The 24,603-nt window shown below is 52.0% G+C and overlaps 1 protein-coding gene across 1 annotated transcript; it reads left to right on the forward strand.

Annotated features, from left to right (window-relative positions):
- Positions 1-8,525: 8,525 nt before the first annotated feature.
- Positions 8,526-24,401, forward strand: DUSP4 (dual specificity phosphatase 4). The gene is made up of 4 exons (XM_049632505.1): positions 8,526-9,489; positions 18,403-18,548; positions 19,559-19,778; positions 20,391-24,401. Exons 1-4 carry the CDS (start codon positions 9,057-9,059, stop codon positions 20,774-20,776), a joined length of 1,185 nt encoding a protein of 394 aa, XP_049488462.1. The 5' UTR covers positions 8,526-9,056; the 3' UTR covers positions 20,777-24,401.
- The last annotated feature ends 202 nt before the right edge of the window (positions 24,402-24,603 follow it).

Here is a 24,603-nt window from a genome sequence, read left to right on the forward strand (position 1 = left end):
TGCAAACATCAAAACCACATAAAAGGTGCAGGAAATGGTGGGCAGAGAAGCCAGCAAGAGTGATGGTGTGCTGGAGCAGGTGAATCCTGCAGGGTGTGTGAAAGACCGTAAGGAGCACAAACGAAACACAGAGGTGGCACTGGGGGGAGGGGGAGGGGGGGAGACCGGAGGGGGGAGGGGGGCGATACAAGGAGCCTCGGCACTTGTTCTGCATAGAGCTCGGCCTGAGGATTGTAGGAGTTTCGTCAGGGTTCAAGCACAGAGCTTACAGTGTTGCCATTCACATGATATGGACAGGGGCTTTCGTGTGAATTTGCTGCAATGTCTAAGATGAGTTTCAATTCTGCCATTGAAAATAAGGAAAACTCCGGCTGGAAGTGGGAAGCTTGCTGCAGACTGAATGTTTGTGTCTCCCCAAACTTCATATGTTGAAACCCTAATTCCCAGGGTGATGGTACTCCCAAGAGGTGGGGCTCTGGGGGGTGATTAGGTCTTGAGGGTGGAGCCCTCATGAATGGGATTAGTGTCCTTGTAAGTAGAGACAGGCCAGAGCTTGTGTCCTCCCTCTCTGCACCGGGTTATGATGCCATGGAAAGACGGCCACCTGGAAGCCAGAAAGCGGGTCCCCACCAGACCCCAGATCTGCCGGCACGGTGATCTTGGGCAGAATCCCCAGCCTCCAGAACTCTGAGAAATGAATGTCTGTTGTCTCAGCCGCTCTGTCTGTGGTATTTTGTTATAGCAGCCTGAACAAACTAAGACAGATAGTTTGCCCAGGAGTAGAATTGGAGGCTACCGTTGCATCAAGAGCACTTCTCACATTCCTTAGTGGAAGGAGAAGTACCGTGCAGAAAACAGTTAAGAAAGAAATGAGTGCAAGGCAGCAAGGATTGGAGGAAGCCAGAAGCCGGAAGGGTTGCCTTTCTTGCTGAAGGGGTCACAGAGGTTCTCACTGATACAGTGAGATGTGTGTGGGGATCCGTGGGGTGGGTGGAGGCATATGGAGGGGGATGGGAGGGGGGAGCACGGAGCAGTCCAGGGTAGCGGGACGCAGCAGAAAGGATCCAGGGGCCTTTTGTGGCACATTGGCCGATGGGCAAACACCTGGCTTAACAGCTGGGCCAGCTCAGTAGCCTGGCCTGACGACACTGTACCTACCCGGGCTTTTCAACGCACCTGGAGTTTTGCCAGTTGCATCTCTGATTCTGATGTATGAATCAGAAATGCTGCCTCACAGGCATCTCCCAGCTTAAAAAATTCTCCAAAAGAAAGGGAATAAATTTTGAAGAACGACACTCTCCCAAATTAGCCTAAGCATTTAGTAACACTCCCATTGAGAAGATGTGGAAAGTAAAGGTCAGAACTCATCCAAAGTTCCCCAGGTGGCCAAATGACCAAGTTAGCACAGAAACCCACATTTGTCTGGCTCCAAAGCCTGTGCCTTTTTCCACTGCACCAAACGAAACCCAGGTCTGGAGAGGATATAGCTCAGGTTCAAGGCAGGGGCATCCAGATGGGCTTTGAAAAGGGCCCTTTGGTCACCTGGAGGAGAAGACCGTTCTCATTACCTTTTTCCTTGGTAGGGAGGTTGAAGACTGTGTGACAGACAGGATACAGGACACCAGGAGTCTGGGGAAAAAGAGAAATAGATTAGATTAAAAACGGAGTTGGCTGGGTGCAAATTAGTTAACCTCTAATCAATGGGATAAATAGCAGGATGTAATTAACCACTGCTTAAAGAGAACCCTGGGTATTTCCCTCAGTGAGCAGACCCCTGGGGATTGTTATGCTAATCACAGCTGAAAAGGTAGAGAGAGGGACAATTCTTATCTGGAAAAGAATAGAGCAGGTTTAGCTGTTTTCCTTTTGTAGGTTGATGCCGGCTGGCCCAAATCATTTCTTTCAAAAAACAAAAATTGGATTAAGCAGCAGATTAGGTTGTATGGAAGAGAATTTGCACTGTAGGAGGGGCAGCTCCTGGCGCAGAACATGGAGGCAGTGTCGTGACCAGGGTGCGTGGGTAGGTGGGGCTGTCATTCTGCAGGAGCTTCTGGGGACTCCAGCCCACGGAAAAGCTTGAGGGAGAGAGCAGAGACCTTTTGCTCCCCCTCGCCTCTGCTTCTCCCTTGGTTCCTTTGCAGGGCTGGTAATCTGAGCATCCTATTCAGCTGGGAGAGGCTGTTCATGCCCTGACCCCAGAAAACGATGATTTCAACTGGAGTGAACCGATCAATCTCCTGCACTGTCAAAGGCCTTTTGCTTTTTGCTAAAATTGGTAATTAAAGGTGGAAATTTTTCATTCATGAGTTGTTGGTTCTTGGCCTCTCCCTTCTGTCTACCTGAAAACTCAGAAATAAGGACTTCAGGGTTTCTAAATGATTAAGGGTTTCTAAAGCCACTGATTGGCTAAGTGGGACCGGTTTGTCACTCAAGCAAAGCTCAAATTGAAACTCTGATACCCTTCCTTGCGCTACCCAGTACCTGCTCAAGCTGTGATATGGTTATCAAGGGAATCAGGATACAGCATCCCCAAATATGCCACTTTGGCATAAGGATTGTTTTGAGCTGAAGGCAATTGAAAAAAAAAAAACAAAAAAACAGACAGAAGAAGAGCTCTCTGTTCCTTTTCCCATCTGCCTAAAAGTAGCACATAAATTTCCCTTGTGCGGGTGGCTCCTTCCATATAAGGAAGGGGAGAACAATCCTTAACCACCAGAGACAGAGGTGGCACCAAGATGAGTCTGTACAAATCTTAATAAACAGTCTTTATCTAACGTTAGTTTCCTCCCATAGATTTCCTAGTTGTCTTTCCATAACTTATCAGCCCTAGAAGCCCAACCACCCTTTGTCTAGTCATTTATCTACAATTTATTACCCTTTGTTAAAATGGCATTGAAGTCCTTAAGTTTAACCACTTCTTTGGTTTTCATTTCTCTGTGAAGCCCCAGTGCATGTAAAAAAAACAAACAAACCCACAAAACAAAACCCAAAATAAACAAGAACAACAAAAAACCCCAACTAACATCAATTAAAATTAAATGCTTTTTCTCTTGTTAACCTATCTTTGTCAGTTTAATTTGCAAGCCCCAGGTACAAACCTAAGAGGGCAGAGGAAAGATTTTTTTCATCTCCTACAGTTTTGATGAGAGTTAACCAACTGTTACACAAATAAAACCTCAATGAAGCCAAAACATGGAAGCAAAGAATAGCATAAACATCTAATAGTAAGGACACACACTCCCCACACTTACTGGGCAGGAAGGACCATGCCCAGGACCGTCTGCAGATTGAATGTGGGGTATCAGTGGATAATGATGATCTGGAGCTAAGGTAGCAACTATGGTAGCAAGTAGGTAGAATGACATAGGTTTTCTTGGTTGTTTTGTTTTGTTTTGTTTTGTTTTTACTGTTTCTCTAATGAATAATGCCCCAAAGTCCAAGATTTTCTGTGATAGTCTTAATTTGGGGCTGTTCTGATTGCTTTCGATTAAAGAAGATTTATAAAACATATAAACAAATGTGATTTCATGTTTACCTCTTGGTAAGAATTTTTATAGAAATAATTTCATAAGTCCAAAAATCTTTTCTGAGCATGTACTCGACATTTGATTAGGCAAATATGTTCACCAAGGCTGGGTCCTTAGAAAGGTGATTTTGATATTTTGTTGTCCTAAAAAAAAAAAAAAGTAAGTATTACATTATTTTTCCTAGTTTTATAGATGGTAAAATTAAGATCTAGAACAACTGACTTGCTTGCGATGACGTCACTGTCACTAGAGTCAGGCCCACACTTAGGTTACCTGGCATCTAAGGTCAGCTCACTGTCCAAGGCATAGATTTTCTACAGAGTTTTTGCATCATCTTGGCTCTCTTGTAGCTTCAGACCAATCGCTCATCTATTTTTAGCAGGCAAAACCACTGGGGAAGAGAGAGGTTAACAAATGAAAGGAAAAGATGTAAGGCACAAGGACAGAATGAATGTCAGAGGTGGGATAAAAGTTAAAAAAGAAAAAAAAAAAAGGACCTAACAGAGAAGTCAAGGATAACATTTAAGTAGATGAAATGCATTTTATTCGCACTGGCCTTTTCCTTCCATTTCCCTAATCCCGCAGCACTGTGCAATCCCTTTCTTTTCTGAATCCCCCTGGCATTTTATTTGTTTTTCCCTAATGATATTTATTAGATCCTTGCAATAACGTACGGTGACATTCACACCCTGAGTAGCCCGACTGAATTATAAACTCTTTGAAATTATAGTCAGTATTTTGGATAAGTTTGTTTCCCCCACCTTATTTCATGTGTTTGTTGAATAAATGTTATCAAGCTACTTGGGATATTAGCACTTGACAAAAAACATCTAAATAAAAACTACCAACTTTGCTCTCCATGAGCAAAAGAGGGCCAGATAGGAGTTAGAGACTGTTCCTGGTCTTGGGAATTTAGTGTGCCAGGCTCTGGGGAGGGAAAGGAGAAGGCTGCTGAGGTTTGGGCTTGGGGTTGACAGGAGGCTCTCCTGTGCAGATTCACACAGGGTGGGAAATGGACTAGACCTTAAAAACTGCCCTGCCCCAACTCTTCCATTTGCAGATGAGGAAACTGAGACCCATGGAGATTGTCTTGCCCAAGATCACAAAGCCACATGGTAGCATAGCCTGGATTGAATAGTTTTCAAATAGATTAATGAACCAAGCAATGTATTGAAACCTTTCTTCAGAGACCCTAAGGTTAGAAACCTAGCATTTTAAATCATTAGCAAGTGCTATAGTATTATGCATAGAAAGTAAATGTGACAAAGTCAGGTCTAAAACTTGAGGCTATGTTTTTGACATTGCTTGGTGATGTTCAGTCCAAATGCTGAAGAACATTCCATTGCTTTTGAGTTCTGACTTGATGAGCAGAGGTGGGCAGGGAAGGACAGACATGCCTCAATTCCATTTGTGTATGTTGCCTAAGAACATGCAGGGGACACACACTTTTCGGCTTTGAGGAGCATGAAGACAGCTTTCCAGTCCTTTTGAGCGTTCTCACTGCCAGAGGAGAAGCTTCCCAATCAGCTGATGTAGGAAGCCTAACCAACAGGTCCTTGCAAAGCAGATCATTTCCGTTCCAAGTGAGAGTAATGAGCAAGGTAACTTCTCTGCTCAGGAAAGAGGAATCCACAGACCCTTTCTTTCCAATGCCACCTTGATTAATTCATTAATGGGTTTTCAGGCAAGTTTTATTCAGGCACTTTGGGACAGGGCAGTGAGTCAGAGGTTGGCATCGAAACCAGAATAGAAGCCATAGTCCTCTCTGGGGACCCTACTCTGGGCTTTAAATTCCCAGATCACACAACAACCTAATTGGAAAGAAATGTTCTTAAACAAGAGCAGGGGTTTTGCCAGGTCTGCCAGGGACTAATAAGGTCGGTCTAAGGACTGTCTGATGAAAGAGAAGTTGGATTTACATGTCACAGCGAATTTTTAAAGTATTTTCACCCGGAGGGTTACTGCTGAATATAAATAAAATCTCTCTCCTTGGGCAATCCCACACCAACTCCTGCAGATATGCCTTCCTTAATTAAATTAACTTTGAAATGACATTCAAACAATGTCTTCCTGCCAAACGCCTTTGTTTTCTCCAAGATCTACCTTATTGACAAGCTGTTTCACGAGGTTCCTTTGTAAACTGATTGTTTCCCACTCCCAGCCTGCACATTAATTGGAGAGGAGTTTTGACGTCTCTATAGCCGGTATCAGATAGCTCTCACATTGCATTCATTTAACCGTGTACCAAATGGCCGGCACACTTACAATACCAAAAATTAAAAATGAAAAAAAAATTATCTAGGGTGCTTACAGAGAACCGGATAAATACAAAATTTAAATTTCATCTGCTGAAATTCACACGCCTGAAGGCTCCGGAATTTCCCAAGTTGAGGAAAGAATTTTTTTTTTTTATTAGTCTCTCAAAAATCAGGCATTCGCACTTGCAATTAAAGCTGCTGCTGGCTTAAATACATTAAGTCCGAAGCTGCGGCTCCCCTCCAGGGTGCGGGCGCGCAGGCGCGGGCACGCAGACGTGGACACACACACACACACACACACACACACACACACACGCCCGCCCACACCACCTTCCTTGTGAATTGCCTGCGGGATTTATGGGCTTCGCCACCACGGATTACTGTCAGGTGCAGAAAGCAAGCCTTTGTCCTTGGGCATTTTCCTGCCCACCCCCCCCCCTACCCCCGCTCCCCCGGATTTGACGGTTATTTACCGGCCACGTGAGCGCTGGGCGGGGGTCGGGCAGGGGAAACAAAGGCTAGCTGAGCGCGGCCAGTGTGGCCCAGGGACCGCTCCCCAGCTCCTGCGACACGTGTGACATTAGCCCAGACCTGCCTCCGACTGAGAGGCTCCTCCAAGAGAAATCTCGTCCAAGCCCTTATAAAAGTGTCGGCGTTTCTTGAGGCCAGGAGAGCGCTCAGTCAGCGGGCCGGGCAAAGCCGGGTTCCTGGGCCGCCCCGGACCTCCGGGACTTGGGCGGCTTCTTGGAAAGGGCGCACACTCCTGGTGTACCAGTGAGAGCGAGTGTTTAGACAGAGCCTTGCTGCCGCTCAGCAAATGAGAAACCGGACACAGGCCCCCTTTGCCCTCAGGAGGAAGTACAAACCCCTCCCCAACGGAGAGGTCACGCAGTGAGCCTTTGGCTGCTGACCTCCCCACCCGGAGTGCCTGGCGCCCAAGGGCCTGCCTCCCCGAGGCCTCGGTCGGTGCGCAGTTGTGGCCCCCTCCAGGGCTCCGATTAGCAGCAGCGTGCCTTGGGCGTTAAAATTTCGGAGGCACCGAAAAGTGATCAAAAATGCAGTGCTTTTTAAAACAAAATTAATTGCAAAAAATGTATATGAACAAATTATTAAATGCTAAGTAGAAACCGGATCAGTGCAGTGCCGTGCTGAGCCATTTTGTAATCCGAGGTAAAAGGAAGATCCCCCTACTTGACCTGAGCCCGGGTATCAGGGGATTCGCGGCGCAGTAGGAGGGGAGCGCGGGTGGTAGGCCTCGGAAGCCCGGGGGCCCCCTCCCGAGGCCCGGCTGGGGAGTGGAGGAGGGGTCCTGGGGGCCCGGAGATGAGAGCTCCAGGGAACCGCTCTGCTAGTAACAAAGGCGGAGCGGAAGGCCGAGTTTGGGGCGGGAAGGACCCCGCGGCGGCCGTCGCTGCTTGGGTCGTGCTTCCAGGGGAGACCCAGAATGGAAGGCCCGACCCCGCTGCTACCGGGGCCGCGAGCGAGTCCTGTAATTCCCCCGCTCGGTGGTTAATTCTCACTAACAAGATTTGGCAAGATGTCGGGCGAATAATTTTTGGCTTGTGTCGTGTCCCCACCGCGGCGCGCGCAAACCCCATGCCAAAAGCGGCCTCTGGGATATTAAATGCCTAAGTAAAATTGGGGGCGGGAAAAATGCTACATGACCTGGAAAGAGAGATGCTTGGAAACCTGAATCACCCTCAGAACTTATTCAATCCTTTAGCGTCAATTTCTCAGGGTCTAGCCTCGCACCAAATGTAGACCGTAACTGTCATTTCCTGAGAAAACAATTCACATGCATGCAAGATGAGGTGAAGTCTTTTCCAAAAGCCTAAAACGTCGGGTTTTCCCCCCACCGGGATTCAATAAACATCTTTAGGAAGCGTGGACGGGAGTGGCACCCCTACCTTCCTCCATAGGAACAGCATTCCGGCAATTAAGGCCTCCCTCTGGGTCGTAAAGCAACAAACCCAACACCTCACTACTACTGGGCTGCGGGGCAGGAGGGCTTTTCTCTTTCATCTTGTAAGTTAGGGCTTGCCCACGTTCTCGGGAAGCTATAAAGCTGATTTAATGGCTTGAGATGAAAATCGATCACGCTAATGCAGAAGCTAACGTCTGAGGAGTCGCTTTGACAAAACGACCGGCCGGGCGGAACGCACTCCGTAAGCCCCGGGCGAGGAGGTCCCCGGCCATGCCCGCTGGGCAGCGGGGCAACGCTGCCCTCTGCACTTCGGTTCGCGGGAGGAGACCTGCGAGGCTGCTAAGGGGGAAGCACGGGGGCAAAAAGGAATGAAACCTCCAAAACCGAGCCCCGGCCGCCGTTAGGCCGGCTTCCCGGCGGGCCGTTTTCCGTACGCCGAACGCCGCATCGCCGCGGCGGGGAGGAATGGCTGGACTGCCACTAGGGTCCGGGCGGGACGCGTGCCGAAGAGGCCGGGGCCGGCCGGCGGGCTGCGACAGGCGCTGCCGCGTTCCATTCACAAAGTCCTGGCGCGGCCGCTAGCCTGCCGGTCGGAGGCCGCCTCCCTCTTCCTCTAGGTCTCGGTTTTATGAATGGGCCTGAAGGCGAGCGCCGAGCGCCCTGTTTACTCTGCTCTTTGTGACGTCGCGTTCCCATGACTGGGCGCAAGCGGCCCGCGCTCCATTCACGCGCAGGGGAGGGGGCAGGGGAGGGGCAGGCGGGGCCGAGGGAGCAGGCGCGGGGCGGGGAGCCGGCGCGGGGGGCGGGGGGGAGGGCGCGAGGCCCAGAATGGCAAGGGGCGGGGCCTCTCGAGGTAGTAATGAATCTGCCCCCTCCCGGGGGAGTGCAGAGGAGCATTAATACATCTACAAGCTAAAGAGGAAACTCTGGCTGGGGCAGTGCGCGGAGCTCCGGCTGTCGGTGGCGAGCGGCAGCGGCCCGAACGGCAGCGCCGGTGGCGGCTACGGCGGCAGCGGCACAACGGGCAAAATACAACAGAGGCAGCAACAGAAGGGAGCCCCGGTGGTTCTCTCTCCCATAAACACACTCCCCTTCACCTTCCCCTCAGCACCGCGCGCGGTGCCGCCCGGTGCCCGAGGCCGCTCGGACTGCTATGTAACCGCGAGACTGCTGGAGGAAGGGGACCGGGGAGAAGAGGCTCGCCCGTGGGAGGCCGTGGGGGCCAAGTTTGCGGCCACTTCTGCACGCGCTTCCTTTAGCCCCCGCTTGTCCCCTCCTGCAGCCCAACTGGCCCGGGTCCCCTTCGCCTCCTCCTCGCGTGCCCAGCAGCCGCGGTTCCCGGCGACCATGGTGACGGTGGAGGAGCTGCGGGAGATGGACTGCAGCGTGCTCAAAAGGCTGATGAACCGGGAAGAGAACGGCGGCGGCGCGGGCGGCAGCGGCAGCCACGGCGCCTTTGGGCTGCTGAGCGGCGGCAAGTGCCTGCTCCTGGACTGCAGACCGTTCCTGGCGCACAGCGCGGGCTACATCCGAGGCTCGGTCAACGTGCGCTGCAACACCATCGTGCGGCGGCGGGCCAAGGGCTCGGTGAGCCTGGAGCAGATCCTGCCCGCGGAGGAGGAGGTGCGCGCCCGCCTGCGCTCCGGCCTCTACTCGGCGGTCATAGTCTACGACGAGCGCAGCCCGCGCGCGGAGAGCCTCCGCGAAGACAGCACCGTGTCGCTGGTAGTGCAGGCGCTGCGCCGCAACGCCGAGCGCACCGACATCTGCCTGCTCAAAGGTAAACTCTGGCGCCGGGGCGCGAGCTGGAGGGTAGGTGTCGCGGGGCTTGGCGGCCTGCGCCTTAGTGGGCAAGGGAAGAAGTAAGTGTCTGGAGGGACTCGTGGCTGCGTGGGTACCCAGGCACTCCTTTGTGCGTGCTGTTTTGCATGGGTTTGCAAGGTTTTCGTGCGTTTGTGTGCAAGTGCGAGCGCCTGAAATCCTCAGAGACGGTGAAGGTGCGTTTCCTCTGTCACCTGCAAGTCGGTACTCTTCCTGGAGACTGCATTTATTTACGCTCACTAACCGTCAGGTCTCTTAGGCGTAGCGGCTCCACTGCGTTGCCCACCCATATATAGTCCAGGGAGGTGCTCCCGGTGCTAGTGTGCGGGTGCGGAAGGTCAAGCCTGTCGTTTTGGCGTGCTCGGGCCCTGCACTGAGTCCGACCCCTTGAACCCGAGAGGTGGGGAATACGGTGAAGAAGGGCGAGCGCCGAAGTGGGATCGGCTTGGTAAATGCAGAAAGGAAGATCGGGTTGCGGACATTGCGTGGAGCTATCTGCTGCCCAACTCCGAGCTCCGCCTGGAAGGTGGCCAACTTCTCCCGCCTCGGGCTAGACCCCAGCTCCGGGAGCGGGGGAGGGGGGAGGGGCGGGAGGACTGAGTTTCGGGGAACGCGAGACGCGAACGTGCCCCTTAAATTCAGGCCGCGGAGAAGTACGACCTTTTGTTCAGACGGGGTTCTCGACTGTCTTGTTAGCGCGTGCTTGACTTAAGTGAAACCTGGAGAAACTCTTCGGGGACGGGAGTTCTGGTCAAATCTGGAAGTCAGAAACCCCCAAAGGACCGCGTGCTAAGTAACTGGAGGGACGGTGCCCCGGCCGCACCTGCCGGGCCTCGTCGGGTCCCGGTCCCCTGACGTTCCTCGGGTGGGAGAGCCGTCAGGACGGGGTGTGGGTAGGGGCGCCCCTGCCGCGCTGCGCCCCGTCTTCCCACTGCCGCATTCCGCGCATTCTTTCGCCCGCGTCCGGTCCTCGCCTCCGAACCCGAGAGGCGTTTCAGACCCTGGCCTTCAAAGAGCCGCTCCTTTCCCTGCCGGCGTCCTTCGCCTCCTCCCTCCTTTCTTTCCCCTCCGGACCTGCTCGCCCCGGAGGAAGGGAGGTGGTGGAGGGAGGAGGGGCGGAAACCTCTCCCCACCGCCCTTTCCAAAAAGCACAACAAAACTGCTCAGTGCCGCCGAGCCGGGTTCGCCCCTGCCGAACAGCGGGGGGCTTTGTTCTCGGCAGTTGTTTCCTGGCCATTTGACCTGTCAGCTGCTGGGGAAATGCTGCTGTTGACCTTTGGTTGAACTACTAAGGCGATTTTGCTGATATTTCTTTCTCTGTGAGAGCTGCCTTTTGCACCTCCGATCCAGCCTAATCTTCCTTTTTTCTCCCCAAAGCGCTTTAAGAGAAAGTGCCGGGAAGGAGTGGCACCGGAAGGACCGGCGAGCCGGGCTCCTGGGACTCGGCGGCCTCGCCTGCCTGGGGGCCGAGCTGTGCCCGGAGCGCCCGGCAGACGCACGTCCGGCTTCCACCCGTGCCAGTGTGGGGGTCCGGAATGCTGAGCGCGCCTCCCCTCCCCTGCCTGGTGCCGGCGTCCATGGCGACAATGGGAGAAATTTCTCCCGGGAGATAGCCCTTTCGGGTGGCACGGGCTGCACTCCGAGCCGCGCTGCCCTGGATCCCTCCTGATGGAGAGCCCGAGCCTGTGCCTTCCTTCGCGGGCTCGGAAGCCAGGGCTCTTCTCGAGGTGGTGCAGATCCACGTGGAGGCTGGCTGCGTTTTGTTTTGTTTTTCTTCCTGGAAGAAACCCGTAGGGGATCGCCCTAGAGCAGCAGCTCGGTCGGGGACCTTGACCCCTGGGCTTCCGGGCTCCAGGACGCTTAAGCCCCTGGGAGGGAGGCGTGCTTTTAAGGTTTCCTCCTCCCGCTGGTGGCACCTCCCTGGACCCGCAGGGGAGAGCCCAGAGCCAGATCAGTTAGGCTGCTGGGCGCGAGGCTAATGTTAAAGACTGAGTAGGGCAGAAGCCTCTGGGTAAAATGACAGTTCCCTGGTCGTTGGCGAGGTCCCTGGAGGGAGGAAAAGGAGCCATCTAACGGCTCTTTCCTATGGGGCCCTGTACTGCTTCCTATTGTCTGACCTGGGGTGGTGGGGAGGCCGACCTTCCGCTTCTCAAAGTCGATATTCTTTAGTATCTAGGCCTGGGCGGCAGGTTGAACTAATGCCTCTTCTGGAACAGGCCAGAGGGAGTAGCCAGTACACTCAGCTGAACAGCTGTGTCTTCTAAGGGAAAGGAGCCTGCTTTGGAAGCAGCAGCCTAAAATTCAGTGGTGGTGGTGGTGGTGAGGGGCTTGTTCTGTAGTGATGGTAGAAGCTTCCAGGTTCACAGGGTCGTATGCTATTAACCTGGCTTCTTTTCATATGTGTGCTAAGCAGAGGAAGTATTAATTAACACCGTTCCCCTTCCTTCCCTTGGCCCTGTAATGAAAAGGCATCCCTAGTGAGTTGAGGGAGAACCGGGAAGTGTCTGCTCCCACACCGCTGGAAGAGGACAGCCATGCCTCCTAAGTTCTAGTGGAGAAGCCAGTAAAATGGAGAAAATGTGGGTTCATGGAAGGGCACTCTGGGGGCGGAGAACTAATGGGAAACTGGGGAGGAAAAGCCCCTTAGATTATCTTTAGTAAATGCCTAAATTGATTCAGTGTTGGGTAATTTGGTTCCCATCGGAGTTGTTCATTTTAATTTCCATCTAATGGGACTTTCTGTATATCTCATTGCACATGTGGTGGGGAATGTGAAAGGAAAAGTGGCCAGACCCGACTGTTCTCTGCCAACCTGCAGGAACAGAAAAACAGAATATTTTGGGAAGTTATATTATCCTTTCCAGCCAAAGGCTATCTAATTCTACCAACTAATTGTGTTTAATAATCTGAGTTTTCTATTTCTGCCACGTGGACATGCGTTGGTAGAAATGAGTTAACTGCAGGTGGTTAACTAATACCACATGCAAGAATTCGTAGTTAAGAGTAAATGTTACTTAATACCAATAAAATGCTGCCTGGCCTTTACATTCCCTAAATGTTATCCCAAGTTTTGCTAAGAACGATAACCTTAAATCACTACACTCTCTGGTCTTTTTGCTAGTAGAAGATTCCCATTGGGGCAAATCTTCCCCCCCCCCCCCAACTTTAAGCTCATTTTATTTAAAGTCCTGTAAGGCATTTTGGGGGAAAGTTTAGAAATTTCAGCTTTTCAGATTTCATTAGAATACACACCTCATTTGAACTCCCTTTCTTTCCTTGATAGCTCCTCAGATGAGGGTTTTAGACCCTGATCATTAGAGAAGGACAAAAAGGGCATTTTCTTACCCTAATACCTTACTTTTCTCCTGTCTCAAATTCATCTCAGCTCATGACTTTTGTCCGTTTTTTAAGTTCTGATTTAAAAGTTGTCCTGGCCCTGTCTTGAGGCAGTGGGACGATCAATTAGATATCAATTAGATAGCTTCTCCCTCCAGGTTGGGACTCACATACACTGTAGTCCTAAGGCCTGATCCTACAGACTGACATTACACTTTCTGTAGGAAACAGCCCCCAAGGCCAATGACGGAGTGGGGGGAGCGCTCAGCCAGCAGCTGAGCTGGGTCTTGTCTCTGTCTCCATTTTCCTGGCCCATCCTAGTCCCCCAGGAGGTCAGTGGCAGCAGACAGCAAACCCCGGCGGGGGGGTTGGGGGGGGGGATGAGGTTGCACACCTTTTGACCCAAAGAGAAACGGACTGGCCTTTCTTCTTATAAATATGATACAATGCCCGTGCCAGCCAAGGATTGAGAGCATTAGAATTACACACAATGGCAGGCCTTAGAGCTAATCTCTCACCTCTGTTGTCATTCGTTAAAGAATGACCCCGAGCGAAGCAAACTCCTTCCACCTGGATATTTCCAATCAACAAAAGTAACAGAAGACCGGGCGCAGGTATCAATTGAAAGTGAAAACCCTATCACTAGGAAGCCTATCACAGGTCCCTTGGGCTTGTCCTGAGGGCTTATAGGAGAGACGGGCTACACTGGGAACTGAGGGAAGGTGGCTTTTCCAAGGAGCCAAAAAATTCCTTTAAAAAATCAGAACATCTGAAACCAGATAGCCAGTTTCCTTACTGGGAGGCAGTTGCCGCCTAACAAAGGAAGTTTGACAGGAAGAAAAGTTCACTCTCCAGCGGAAGGCAGCACCAGCCAGCTTGCTGAATGTAGCAGATAGCCCAGAAGTACTGGGAGGGACCGTGAACCAGCTCCAGCTCCAGGGTGGCATTAAGTGTCAGCCAGCTGACCCAGGACGCGCAGGTCTGTGTGTGGGGTCCCAGGGTGGGAAGCTCACTTAGGTAAATCTTCAGCACTGCTCAGCGTTTACGTGGGTGCTTACTAAGTTAACACCCGCATCAACGGGAGTTCTCAAAGTCGAATGACCCCAGACTTTCTTGCTGGGCAGCGTTTGGCTCGTACTGATAATGAAGTCCCAGGAGAGCAAGCCCCTGTCTGTGAACGGGTGACATTCTGAGTGTTTGAGAGAGGGTGACTGGAAGAGCGACAGCCATATTAAGATCTGTGACCACTGTCCCCACCAAATGACTGGCTTCCCCATCACAGACCCCACGAAGAGTCCTACTGTGGTGATGTGATCGGCACTGCACCAGCCTGTCCTTTCTAGAGCACTTTTACGCGCACATCGCAGCCCTGCATGGACGTGTGGACAGTGGGTCATACTTTTCAGTAAGCTGTGACAGTTGTCTTGCTTTGTATGAGAAAAAGAGCGTGGAGTTCAGCTAGCTATGGATGTGATTATCCCTCAAAAAAAGTTGGGGGGGTATTATATTCCTTTTCTTCCCTCTAGACTCTCACGTTTCAAAATTAAGATGAGAAAATGAGAGCTTTAAGACCAGAAAGTCTATTATTTTTTCTTTAATTTTTTTTCTTAACGTTTTATTTATTTTTGAGACAGGGAGAGACAGAGCATGAACAGGGGAGGGGCAGAGAGAGAGGGAGACACAGAATCTGAAACAGGCTCCAGGCTCTGAGCTGTCAGCACAGAGCCCGACGCGGGGCTTGAACTCACGGACCGCGAGATCATGACCTGAGCCGAAGTTGGCCGCTCAACCGACTGAGCCACCCAGGCGCCCCCAGAAAGTCTATTATTAAGAACATGGGAAAAACAGGTCAAAATTAGTCAGAATATCTGTTATGGAATTACATCCAATTGGAGCTACACAAAACAGGCGGAAAGTCATTGGTGTATGTGTCATGAAACTGCATTCAGAAGCTAGAAATGCAGATCTTAGACACCTGCTTTGCAGAGAAGTTTGTGACATTTAGAATCGCAGAGTATCAGAAGTTAAAGATGATAACAGTCTGAAATCCTTGCATCGTGACCCCGTAGGGATACAGATACACCTGAAACCAGAGGCGCATGAACTTCTACCTTCTTTAAATGCAGTGGATTCTAGAAGTTTCTATCCTGTTGTGTTTCCTTAAATAAAGAGTGCTAGTCATGACTCTTTAGTGGCAACCTGTAGTTTGAAAAACACCGGTTAGACGCGGAGTTTGGTGAAATGTCACGAGTGTCCAGATCCTTTCTGTTTCTACATGTGTCTTCAATGGGATGAAACCAGCAGTCTGTGCCTCCCCCGGGAGAAGGACCACCAGGAAGGCAGAGATGGGCACACAGCAGGGTCGGCTCCCGGTGGCCAGACTAGCAGGTGGCTTCGAGGCCAGTGGCCTGAACGCTGGCACTGCCCTTACCTGAGGTTGCCCTGTGCCTCAGTTTCCTCATCTGAGGAAACTGTAAAACTGTAAAACTGGGGCCAGTCACCCCTCAAGGACTGCTGCTTGGGAAGAACCTGGCACATAGTGAGCATTTCCTCTATCCCTTTTAGTAACGTGGAGCCGATACCCGGCGTGGACGTGCTGGTCTTGTGGAGTGTGGACGTGGGTGGTTCCTCACTTGCAGCCTTCCGTCCCTGCCACCCCGCCTGCCACCCCGCCTGCGTGCTCTGGGGCCGTCCTTCCGTGCTGCGCGCAGCTGAGGTCCCAGCCCGGTGCCGCTCTCCACCCGCAGGAAGGAGCTCCTTGGGTGCAACTCTTCATAACGGTCAGCCACAGACCCTCCAGAGCTAGCGACAGCTCAGGAGGGAGAATCCCTTCCACGGCTGCCTGCCTGGGACACTCCAGTCCCTCAGGCAAATCTGCTTGTTCACTTGGTTCCTTTCTGCTTGTTCTTTAAAGAGCTGCCAAAGGGAACGGACCTCAGTAATCCTGTTTCTGCTACACTCTAATGCTGCCTTCTCCCACCCTCTCTGCCCTGTTATGAGAGGCTTGGGGGTGGTGCGGATGACAAATGGCCCCCCTTCAAGCCTGGCCTGACCCCCCGGGGTCACCTCTGTCCCTCCCAGTTGGCTGCTCGCCCCCTGCCTGCCACACCCCGAGGGCATCGGCCAGCTCGGGAGCCTTCTGGGCTGTGGGTGCTGTGCCACCTGCGGGGCTGACTGAGGATCGACCTGGAGGCAGCAAATGTCCCCTATGGGGAAAGGTCCTGGAACTCAGACAGTGAACTCAGCCCTTCTGCTGTCTAACTACCAGATCTCAAGACTGTGACTGGAAAAATAAGTAAAGCCCAGGAGGAGAGGGCTGTCCAGAGTCTGGGAAATTGCCCGTAATGCTGGAGTCCCCTTGTAAGTGCCAGAAAAGGAAGTCTTCGTTAGGTGCCTCCCCGAGGCCAGGTGCAGAGCACTGGCTGTTCCAATCAGTCCTCAGAGGATGCCAGGTGCGGATGTCTCATCACACTTTACAAGTGAGGGAGAGGCTCAGAGAGGTTCGATGACAGCCCCAGGCCGCACAGCTTGATGACTTGACCAGGTTGGGATTCAACTCAGGCCTTTTCAGTCTGGTGCCCTGTCCCGCACCTTCTCAGCAATGGGAAGGACATTGTGTGTTGACCACTCTGAGGCTCCTTCTACTTCCGCTGCCCTTTGGTGTGTGTGTGGGGGGGTGCTCCTCCTCGGTGACCTCACAGCCTGGCCCTGGCGCTCCTGTGTCTCCAGCACTCGCTTTCAGGGGGGCACCGCTAGTCTGCCTGTCTGGGTGACAAGCTTTGGGAGCGCACCGCCCATGTCTTCCATAGCTTTGAAAACAGCATATTTGAACAGCTCAAATTACGTAATAAACACAGGAAATCATTTTACTTAAAAGTCTTTAAATCCTATAGAAATACATAGAGTAACAGCTAATGGCTTTATATATAGGTGTTCAACAATGGTTTGTTGATTGATTCACTTCCCTTTCTGCCTTTCAAAGGGGAACATTTAAGGAAGTTTCCCAGAGTTCTACCTTAGGAACTTGAGCTAAAGACATTTGCTGGAAGAGCCATCTTCCCTCATTATGATTCACTGCATTTGGGGCAGCAATGTTTGTAGCCTTATAAAGAAAAGGGGGTGCTAATGGGAAGGAGGGGTGCCCCTGTGCTGAGATGACCATTAAGGCCACCAACGCGCCCGAAGCTGCCAGTACTGGGCCCTCTCCTCCGGGGGAAGCTGGTTATTGTGACTCAGCAGGAGCCGGGCCTGTGACCAGAGAGATCCCCATTTATATCCCGAGGGAGGGAATGGAGGGGAACAGAGAGGAAAAAATGTATACCCTGTTCTGTAAGCCTTATGATGTGGCGAAGAAGCATTCCCTTCTTCTGCAAAGCAGAATTTTCTAGGGCTGGGATCTGGGCAAGTGATTGACTGTCACATGTCTGCATGTCGGAAGGTTACCATGAATGTCTCTAGGAACCCGTGACACCATGCCGCTTACGCGTCAGGATTTAACGGTGCTAGCTACATTCGGGACTGTTGGTTGAATGGGTCCGTTACAGTGGTCGCTTCACAACCTGTAGGCTCTCCTGAATGAATTTGTAATATGTTTCGGGTCCTATGGAAACGGCAAGATAAAAATACAAGCAGGGCCACACAAGGACCGTGGATGCTAAGTTACTCGCAAAGCAAAGTCCCAGAACTGAGAGTAAATCGGATACTGACCAAGCGTTTCTCTTCTAGTGTTTCCTGCCCCTCTCCTGCCTCTCTGCCCTCCGCCAGCCAGCAGGAGCTTTTCGGCTTGGCACTAACACTATTCCAGAGAAGTCGGCCCTTTATCTCTTTTTACTTAAAAGACCTCCCTTCCCCGGAAGACGATCCCACAGATAACCATTCCAGAGCTTAGCAACTCGCAGGTCAGGAAATCCTGCCTTGCCCCAAACCTGTATGTAGCAAGAGGGATTTACATTTAAGCCCGGTTCCTCTTATTTTGGCCCCTTGCTGATGAACAGCTGTTCATGAGGCTGGGCGATTGGCATCTGTTCTGTTGCTGAGATCCAGAAGGGCTGGTGCCAGGGTAAATTTTTTTTCCTTCTCTCCCACATTGCAGAACCTCTCCAAAGGCAGGACTGGAGGTGGGGGATGACAGACATCTTTGCAGGCCCCAAGGCCCAGCACCAGACTGCCTCGGGGCTCCTGGAAACACACAATGGCCAGTCTTCCATGCTTTGTCATCACCCCAAGAAGCTGCCGTGGAAAGTCCCTTCTGCATATCCCCTGCACGTCGTCCTTTCTGTATCTGCCTCCCAAACCTAAGTCTTGATCCTAAAACTTCCCTTCCAGCCTTCAGGATGCAGCCCTGGCCAAATGCGGCTCTCTGAAGGCTCCATAGCCGTGATCTCTGGGCCCACAGCGCCACCTGGTGGCCAATGTAGATCCGGCCGTTCCCAGCTTCCCAGCCGTTCTCCTCAGTCCAGGAGTCGGATTCAAGTACTTCTCTGGGGTTTTGCAGGCTTCGTGACTCTATTAACACCAACGTCTTTCTCTTTTACAGGTGGCTATGAGAGGTTTTCTTCCGAGTACCCAGAATTCTGTTCCAAAACGAAGGCCCTGGCAACCATCCCACCTGCTGTTCCCCCCAGCACTGCTGAGTCTTTGGACGTGGGCTGTGGCTCCTGCGGAACCCCGCTGCACGACCAGGTAGACCCGGGCCCAGAGCCTGGGGGAAAGGGGCAATGGGAGGGGGTGAGGCGGGGGCAAGGGGGCTTATTTTCAGAGTTCTGCTTTTCAGAGGCTTTGGATCCAGTGCCTCAATTTGGGGAGAATGGAGTGAACCCCGAGTACTGGGGTGCAGTGTTAGGGAGGGTCTATTTGTTTCTTCCTTCCCTCTTATTACCCTCATTTGGAAACATACAAAGACCTAACTTTCTGACTTTGCCTCTAACTTCACATGCGGACACGCGGGGATTGCTGAAGCCAGCGCATGTGGGCTGCTGTGTAGAAAGAGCCAGGCCACCCTGCCGTGTACAAGCCAATTGCAAACGCCCAATGGACATAAATGGTTGGCCAACCCTCCCCCAAGAAAACCGGCTTAAGCTGCTCTGTGTCTTACCAGCCTTTGCACTTAGATGGAGAAGGAGTGGATTCATAGGGTCCAGCAAGTCTGCTGTCAGATCCCAGACCATTTGAGTTGGTCTGACTCAGGAAACGTCACGAATTGCAGCCCACATTTCCTCATAGATCCCGCCTCTTGTCTGTGAGGCCAAAACAGCATACGTTTCTAATGTGCCCAGGGAAATAAGCCCCTCGACCCCACAACAGACAGCCTGGCGCTGAGTTAGGTGTAGATTCGTGTCCTAAGTGGTGTGGCAAGGCCGGTGTTGTGTCTGCCACTTTATTTATCGAGGGGGAGGAGGGCTGCTTGAACCGGCAGGTGGGGCCCACGAGCCTTGACCTGTCCTGGCTTTGCCGCTCACAGCAGAGCGGAGCCTAAAGGCTAGAGAAGCCCACCGGGCCTGGTGTCCCGCCAGGAGCCCCCGCAGGCTAAGGGGAGACCCGGAAGGGCTGTGTCCACAGGTGTTCTCCCCTGGGCCTGTGAAAGCCCACCTCGCCCAGGTACCCCCCCTGCCCGTCCCAAGCACCCCGGCCATTTTCCTGGGGGCCTTACACTCACGATGTTGGGGGCACTCTGCCCTCTCTTTCTGGTGCAGGGGGGTCCTGTGGAGATCCTTCCCTTCCTCTACCTCGGCAGTGCCTACCACGCTGCCCGGAGGGACATGCTGGACGCGCTGGGGATCACGGCCCTGTTGAATGTCTCCTCTGATTGCCCGAACCACTTTGAAGGCCACTATCAGTACAAGTGCATTCCTGTGGAAGACAACCACAAGGCAGACATCAGCTCCTGGTTCATGGAAGCCATTGAGTACATCGGTAGGTTGGCTCTGGTGGTGCGGTGCAGGGTGCAGGCCGAGTGCGGGAGGTTGTGAGGGAACCACGGTACTTGCCTGCGGAAGGAGGGACCGAAGGGGCGCGGTCGCGGGGGTGTGCCCGTTTCCCCTGTGCCTCTGAGGAAGGCTCACTGCCTGGATGCTGTGTTGGGTGGGGATAGGAAGAGAGACTCCCCAGCCGGGCCGTTAGCTTATCTAGGCAATAACATTTTCCGTGCGTGGCTCCAGATGTCTAGATGATAAGGCTTTGGGGATGGGGAGGAAACAAATAAAGGGAGAACTGGGCCAGTGTTTTTGTTCCTGCACATGGAAATCCTTGAAGGTATGTTGGGATTTAACCGGCTTTACCATGCATTTTTCCCAAGCTTAGTGCATTTGTTTGGATCAGCCTCAAAAAAATAGCCCAGAATGGGTGGAAGGAATCCTAGAGTCCTTTGCGGTGGGCTTCCTCCTCCCCCTCCTCGGCCGCCAACGTTATTCCTTGACTGGGAGTGCCCCTCCCCCAACACTCTTCCCCCCCCCCCTCCCCCCGCGGCCCTGCCCGCACCTGCCATCTGGTGGAGCGCCACTAACCGCGTGGCGCTCTCTGCCCCAGATGCCGTGAAGGACTGCCGCGGCCGGGTGCTGGTGCACTGCCAGGCGGGCATCTCGCGCTCGGCCACCATCTGCCTGGCCTACCTGATGATGAAGAAGCGGGTGAGGCTGGAGGAGGCCTTCGAGTTCGTCAAGCAGCGGCGGAGCATCATCTCGCCCAACTTCAGCTTCATGGGGCAGCTGCTGCAGTTCGAGTCGCAGGTGCTGGCCACGTCCTGCGCCGTGGAGGCCGCCAGCCCCTCGGGGCCCCTGCGGGAGCGGGGCAAGGCCACCCCCACCCCCACCTCGCAGTTTGTCTTCAGCTTCCCGGTGTCGGTGGGCGTGCACTCGGCCCCCAACAGCCTGCCCTACCTGCACAGCCCCATCACCACGTCCCCCAGCTGCTAGGGCCGCTCGGAGCCCCCCGCCCCCACCCCGCGAGCCCGCCGGCCCCGCGGGGACTGACCAGCGTGGGGAGCAGGCGGCCAGGCTCCTCCCCCTTTGCTCCTCCTGGGCCAGCCTGGGGCCAGCTAGAATGGCAATAAGGACTTCGAATACACCTACTACGAGCAAACAAAACACTCCAACCTAGAGCAATAACGGCTGCGGCTGCCTCAGCGGGCAGGGAAGACCTTGGTTTGGTTTGTGTGTCTGTTACTTTTCAGATAGGAATTTCTTACCTCATTTTTTTAAGCGGTAAGGCTTGAAGTTAGGAAACCCACAGATCCTGGCAAATGTGCCCACCCAGTTTTATTAAGGTGGGGGGGAGGCGGGTGGGAGTGGGAAAGGGACAAAAAGAAAACAAGTTTGCCAGAAGTGCCTGGTTCTGTGTGCTTCGTCCTTTTTTTGTTCTTGTAACAGCTTTTTTTTTTTTTTTTTTTGGTTGTTTTTGTTTTTTGGTCGATGTTTTGTTTATGTTCTTTGACGAAATCTTATAGGACGTGGTTTTCCTTTTGAAGTCACCAACAGGTGAATAATTACACTTCGTAATAAATAAAAGTATTTATTAAGAATTTCCTCAGAGTATGTAAGTACAAGGAGTCTAGTGACAGTGAATTTTGGATATGTTTCTGTCGATGTCCCGCAGTGGAGCACGATAGCGTGCAAATGTCGAAGCAGTTAGAAGGGAAATGGCATCTCCCAGGTGTGGACAAGGTGGCGGGATAGACACCTGGGATTGGTTGCCACTGAGAAGCAGGCAGGGTGGGGTGGCAGGTGGAAGGAAGGTAAGGACTGCTGTTTGATGACTTTTGAGGCTGGTTCCTGGGCACATGGAACACTAAAGTGGCTTTACATCCCGACAGTACAGTCTTTTCTTTCTGAGGATCGGTGATCCAGTTGGCGGGAGCATGTTCTCACAGACCTGCCTGAGGACTCGCAAATCATCTGTGATAAATGCCATGTTGTATAAGGTGCTCCTGAAAAATTGGGCGCAGTGGAGATTTTCCTCCAGGGAATCACTGGGCCGGGCCATTAGGGAACCCAGCTAGCTAGAGCCAGACGTGATGTGAGTCCTGTGAGAGTAGAAGTACGTCAACAAATTCTTGCCTTCTTAAAATTCCCCGGCTTAGGTGAATATTTTTTAAAGGCCCTTATTTGAATAAAAAGAGGGGAATGGACACCATGTTTCAGGTCTAGGATGGAAGAGTGTGTGTGAGGAGCTGGGCAGACCCTTTGCTTGGGAGCTGGCTGCTGGGCTCCTGGAATGGGCACCGTGGGTGCTCGGGTGCCATTTTGGAATCCACTCTTGGGATAATGCCATTTGAAGGGGCCTTTCCAAACGGAGGTAAGGCTTTTTGAGGGAGGAGGATGTTGTGTGTGGGTTGGGCTTGGGGGGAGGGAGGAGGGAAGCTACATGTTACTTCAATTGTGGTAGTGTGGAACAGTGTTGTTACTGAGTGCCAGCTTAGAGGTATTTGCAAACTTGTCTAGAAATGAGAGCATGTTTATTTTTTGGTTGTTTTTTTGTTCTTTGTTCTTTTGTTTTTTTGTTCTTTAGCCCCTTGTGAGTCTAGATCTAAATGAATATTCTTGCTCATCCGTAAATAACTTCAAGCCTCAATGTCAGAATCGTGTTGGAATGCTCTTTCTTATCCTGGCATCCCAGACAGGACCAGGTTCATTACATTTCCTTCCATAAACATGAACCTGTGTTGGCATCACTCATCCTGCCTTTGTCAAGCCCTGTCTTTGGGTGAGGCCAGAGTTCCCGCTTCCTGTTTTTAGAAAAGCCAAAGGCTCCCTCATTCCCTAGGAGCTGCTTGGCTGAATAGGGGTGAGGTGTGGAGGGGTTAAGATGCCTGGACAATGGACCTATTTAGAGGTGGCACAGCTGGCCATTCCCACTTTTTCCTTGCTTCCTGGAGGTTGCTCTGTGTTTTGTGGTGAATGAGGTCCACAAGGTTCTGCAGCTGAGGGAGCCCTGGGTTCCAACAGCAGATGGACCTGGGGGGCAGGGTGGCTGTTGCAGGGGGGAGGAAAAGTAACCTGGAACAGACTCACTTTCTATAGAACAAGTGCACATCCGCCAAAACCTGTGTTTTCCCAGACTGGATTCCAACCATGTGGACAGTCGGAGCTCAGGACCAGCCCCAGACACGTCTTCCCCCACTTTCCAATTCAAGTCTTCTGTCACTGTGTCAAACTGCTATTTATAAAGCCATTTTCTTTGTACTTGATGACAACGTGAGTCCCAGAACTCTCAGAAATAAAAATAGGAAATTGGCTTGATAGGAAGAGGGGATTTGGGGGAGGTGGTCATAATTCTGCCATCAGAAGCCTCTTTGATGACTCGACATAACTCTAATGGAGTTCAAATGGTCAGGTGGGTTGCCATTGGCCTCTCTCCCACGAAGTGATTTCTGGTGATGCAAACTTTCTGCGATGGCCAGAAAACATTGCCACTTTCACCGATTATCAGCCATGCTGTTGGCTACCTTGGATCTCCTCTAGAGACCAAGGGTTGCTGTCAGCTCCCAGAATCTTGTGTGACCAAGGTTGTTTGTGGATCGCTGAGGGTAACACACCTGACTTTCCCATGGAGACACACCAGGCTGAAAGTGCCATGAACAGGTGGCCGGGAGCTCACAGTCTCAGTCCTTTCCTCCTGGGGCCATTTTGCTCAGGTGCTTGTTGGAACTGGATTCCAGAGTTTTCAACAAGGTTGGGGTGCCATGAGAAAAAAATGCAAACATCTGTGGGAAAGTGGACAGAGGGAGGCAGGATGGTTGATCGGGACGGGAGTTGGCCACCGAGCCCAAAGTACAGAAGGGGTGGTTCACCTTGACTGTCCGCCGGCATCAGCTGGGGAGTTTTGAAAACCTTGCTACCAGGCTATCCCAGACCAATTAGGCCAGGATTTCTGGAGCTGGGACCGAGGCATCTGTGTGTTTCTGAGCTCCCCAAGTGTGCCCCATGTGCGGCCAAGATGGGGAAAATGGCCTTGCTTTCTGGAAGGCTAGTCTTCCTGACAGAACTAGCTTGTCCCGAAGAAACCACAGCCAGGGGTTGGTCACTGGCTCAGCAGGGTCTTGCCACCCGTCCCAGCCTGGCTGCGGGACAAGATGGTTTCTATCAGGAGCTCAAGGAGCATGTGACCTCCTGAAGGGGGCACCTCTCAGGCTCCTCGAAAGTCATCCGATCTGTGGAACGTTGTTGGCAAATTGAATACAGTGTCTGGACGTTGGGGTCTTTCCTTACATTTTCCTTGTCGAACAAGAAAGATGGGGAGTTTCACCTCTTGAAGATAACCCCGTCCCCGAAGGGCACCCTGCCTGTTCTTAGAGCTTATGAGTCATATGAGGAAGAGGCTTCTTCAAGACAGAGCAATGCAATACTTGTAACTTTTGTAAATAGCCCCATCTTTCAGAGTGATGTCATTTCTACATTTGATATGCTTGTATTTCTGTAGGATGTATATAGTTTAGGGGATTTCTTTTTTGTTTGGTTTTGTTTTTTAGAAAAGTTGACATGTCTGTTTTTATTTATTGCTTGAAAAAGATCATTTGAAGAAAAATAAATACATTTTCAACCACCTCTGGCCTGGTTTATTCTCTCCTTGAAAACTGCTCTGCTGGGATGACTTGGAAGAGAAGGGAAGGACTGGGTCACTTAATGTGCGCTTAGTGACATTGACAGTAACATGGTAGGCAGACTGGCTGGTAAAATCAGTGACCCCACTGTTCTCCCTGATGACCACTTGAGGACAGTGATGGTATAGCTGACGTGCATCTCTG

The sequence above is a fragment of the Panthera uncia genome, chromosome B1 (assembly GCF_023721935.1).
Source record: "Panthera uncia isolate 11264 chromosome B1, Puncia_PCG_1.0, whole genome shotgun sequence".
NCBI lineage: Eukaryota > Metazoa > Chordata > Mammalia > Carnivora > Felidae > Panthera > Panthera uncia.